Source organism: Cyprinodon variegatus, unplaced genomic scaffold, assembly GCF_000732505.1.
Source record: "Cyprinodon variegatus isolate N-32 unplaced genomic scaffold, C_variegatus-1.0 Scaffold1257, whole genome shotgun sequence".
Lineage (NCBI taxonomy): Eukaryota > Metazoa > Chordata > Actinopteri > Cyprinodontiformes > Cyprinodontidae > Cyprinodon > Cyprinodon variegatus.
The window spans coordinates 172045-175927 of NW_015151710.1; the positions used below are offsets into that span (position 1 = coordinate 172045).

General features: G+C 37.4%; 1 protein-coding gene across 1 annotated transcript; it reads left to right on the top strand.

Moving 5' to 3' along the window:
* The first annotated feature begins 1078 nt into the window (after positions 1-1078).
* LOC107102456 (trace amine-associated receptor 13c-like) lies at positions 1079-2211 on the top strand. The gene is made up of 2 exons (XM_015401776.1): positions 1079-1245; positions 1382-2211. The coding sequence occupies exons 1-2, from the start codon at positions 1079-1081 to the stop codon at positions 2175-2177; spliced, it is 963 nt and encodes a 320-aa protein (XP_015257262.1). The 3' UTR covers positions 2178-2211.
* Positions 2212-3883: the final 1672 nt, after the last annotated feature.

A 3883-nucleotide genomic window follows, 5' to 3' on the forward strand; every position in this document is an offset into this window, starting at 1 on the left:
CAGGACCAACAGTGACTCTCCCAAAGAGAACCTCAAGAACCCTCAAGGTACAATCTGTGCACCAATGGAAACCAAACCCCGTCAACAGTCCTTAACTGTGCTGTCCTTCACGCAGACTCCGGTGAAACCAGAATCCAGGCCCGAACCAGCCTTCTGCATATTCAGTGTGATTGTGCAAATAAACTTGTTAAACTTTTCATCCTGTGTCCGTCAGTGGTGTTCTGCATCTTTGGGTCTCCATTAGAGAACCGATCATGACAAAGGGGAGATAATGATAAAACATCTTCAGTCTGCTTCATCACCTGCAAATAGATGTAAATAGAACAGCACAACCAACAGAATTGGTACGAGACATACAATAAAGTAACACCTAGATACTATCGCTAAAGTATAATCAGCATTATTTAATCTGACATGTATACTGTCGTAGCTGAAGATAAGAATTTGGGCTTTCTATATGGAAGTGAATCTGAAGGAAAAATGCTCAATTGTGAAGAGCCGAAGACGGGCCCCTCCAGAGAACTGAGGCAAGCGCCAGCGGACCCAGGCGCCAGCCAACAAAGGGAGGGCAGGACGGAGGGAATGGGCTCCGCACGTAGCAGAGACTTGAGATATTGTTTATGATTTATTTTAAACAATAAGGTAAACCCTGGTCAACCAACTTTAAATCCACTTTCTCTAAAGCAACAACCGTTTTAGTGTTCTTACCTCTTGGCACTACTGCAAATGGGAGGTGCCAGGGGGAAAAAAAATTTATTTTCCAGGAAAAATAATACTACCAATGCAATTGAAGAAAAAGAAAGCAAAAGGTTAAGTAGTGCAACAAAAATCTGAAATAAAGGAACTATTAAGGGGAAGGGCCAAGTTGATAACAAGGCTACTCATCAGAGCTTGGAGAAATTCACATTGCATGTATGGGGTCCCTGGAAAGAAGGACAACAGAGATTAACCAATCCTAATGAGTAAATATTTTTTTCACTGGAGTCACTGGAGGAAAGGGAAAAACATCCATACAAGTGTTCCATTCTAGATCCCCCAATAAAGCCTTCAACAACCCAGCTACAAGCCCATTGCTATGATGTCTGATAATGATGAGCTCTGTTTTCCTCAACAATTTAACATATCTTGCAAGAAGCCAAGAGTTTCATGGGTTTCAGTTCTATTTCTCCAGTTTCTACTGCCCCTCATTTCTGTGCTCACTGTAGTTCTAAATCTGCTGGTCATCATCTCCATCTCTCATTTCAGGTAAAGAAAAAAAAATTCAGTTTCTTTTGAATATTCGATCCATATAGAAAAATAAGTACTCTCTATGTAAACAATATCTTTGGTGATCGAACGAAATATGATGCCTAAAATTTTAACTGTGCTAATTTCTCTGCAGGCAGCTTCACAGAGCAAACAACTTCCTGCTTCTGTCTCTCGCAGTTGCGGACTTCTTGATAGGTCTTGTTTTTATTCCAGGTGAAATGCTTAAACTAACAACTTGTTGGTTTTTTGGTGATCACCTGTGCTTATTGTATTCATACATCCTTGTTGTTATTATCTGTTCTTCAGTCGGAAATATTGTGCTGATATCTGTAGACCGTTATGTGGCTATTTGTTACCCACTGCAGTACCACAGGAGAATTACTATCACAAAAATACGACTATGTATTAGTCTTTGTTGGCTTTATTCAGCTTTTTACAGTATAACTTTTGTGAAGGATGGTTTAAGTCTATTTGCTACTTCTTGTCAGGGAGAATGTGTGTTTTTCATAACGTATTCTGCCATAGTAATTGACCTTTTTATAACTTTTTTTGCTCCAATTTCTGTAATCATATTTCTGTACATTAGAGTATTTCTGGTGGTTGTTTTTCAGGCTCGAGCTATCCGCTCTCATTCCACAGCACCACAACAAGGTCCAGTGACAGCAAGGAAGTCTGAATTGAAAGCTGCCAGGACCATTGGTTTTATAGTCCTTGTGTTTGTGATATGTTTCTGTCCTTACTACGGTATTTCTCTTGCAGGTTACGTTTCACAAAATGTGTCTATAACTGTTCTGTGTATTTTCTGCATTAACTCATGCCTGAACCCTATTATCTATGCCATGTTCTATCCCTGGTTTAGAAAAGCAATTAAACACATTGTGACCTTTAACATACTACAGCCTGGGTCCAGCAAAGCAAATATATTATAGGAAAAAAAAGGAAACTCAAGACAAACAGATTTGCATAGAGTGGTTAAGCAGCAGTTTAGGTTTTGTTATCATAAAGAGGAATTTCTCACTTAGCTGCAATTTTCTGATCATGTTAAGATTCTTTTTATTGGGCTTAATGTGACAGGAATTTCTTCTTTACAATCTAGGTAATTGATTATCAATTTAAATGACCCTAGACCCCATTCCATTCGATACCAAAACATTCATATTCATTCATACCAATTAAATTAAACTTGATAGGACTGAAATCCAGCTGGACAATGACTGACTTAATTTGCAATCATTGCAGCTCTGTTTTGTAGGTTATGAACAGTACTTTATCTGGTAACTTCAGTTCAAAGTGTTTGTAAATTCTATTGTTTTAATATCTGTATCTGTTAAATTAAATAAAAGATGTAACTTTGCTTTTTGCTTTATTTTTATATTTTGTCATCAAACTCACATGTCATATGTGATAAATTAGCTGGGTGCAATTTACTTGGGGTGGATGGAGGCGATTTACCCCTCCCCGTTTATGATGTTCCCACCTCTGGTCATTTGAGATGGGACACTAGATGGGTTCTAAACTTAGAGATTGGATGCTAGTCCTGTTAGATATCAGTGCTGCATTTGATACAGTTGACCATAATATTCTTTTAGAATGACTTGAATATTTTTGTTTGAATTAAAGGTACAGCCCCAGACTGGTTTAAATCTTATCTATCTGATTGATTTCTGTTTGTTCATGTTAATGACAAATCTTCCTCATGCTCAAATGTTACCTGTGGAGTACCACAGGGATCAGTGCTACGACCAATTCTCTTTACTTTATATATGCTCCCAATCGGTAGAGTTATTAGACAGCATGGGATTAATTTTCACTGTTATGCTGATGATACCCAGCTATATCTGTCTATAAATCCAGATGAAGCTAACACATTACATAGATTACTGGTATGTCTTGAAGATTTAAAAACCTGGATGACTCTTAACTTTCTGCTCCTAAATGCAGACAAAACGGAAGTTATAGGCTTTGGACCAGACTCTTTGAAAAAGAAGCTGATTAGTCAGTCACTTCATTGGATGGGATTAAACTGATTTCAGATAATAAAGTAAAAAATCTTGGTGTTGTTTTTGATCAGGACCTGTCATTTAAATCCCATATCAAAGAAGTTTCTAGAATTTCCTTCTTTCGTCTGAGGAATATTGCAAAAATTAGAAATATCCTGTCCAGGAGTGATGCTGAGAAACTAGTCGATGCATCTGTTACTTCAAGGCTTGTTTATTGTAATTCTTTGCTATCAGGAAGTCCACATAATGTAGTTCAAAGCCTTCAGCTGATCCAAAATGCTGCAGCCAGAGTTCTGATGAAAATTAAAAAGTGAGAATAGTCCAATTTAAATGACAGGTCCTCATCACAAAGAACACCAAAATTTTTTCAAAGTTTAAAATTCAAAGACTTTGGTCCAAAGACTATAACATCTGTTTTGTCTGCATTCAGATGGAGAAATTTAAGAGTCATTCACGTTATTATGTCTTCGAGACATGCATGTATCGAATGTTATGGGTTAGCTTCATCTGGATTTATAGACAGATATAGCTGGATATCATCAGCATAACAGTGGAAATTAATCCCATGCTGTTAAATAACTCTACTGATTGGAAGCATATATATAGTAAAGAGAATTGGTCCTAGCACTGATCCC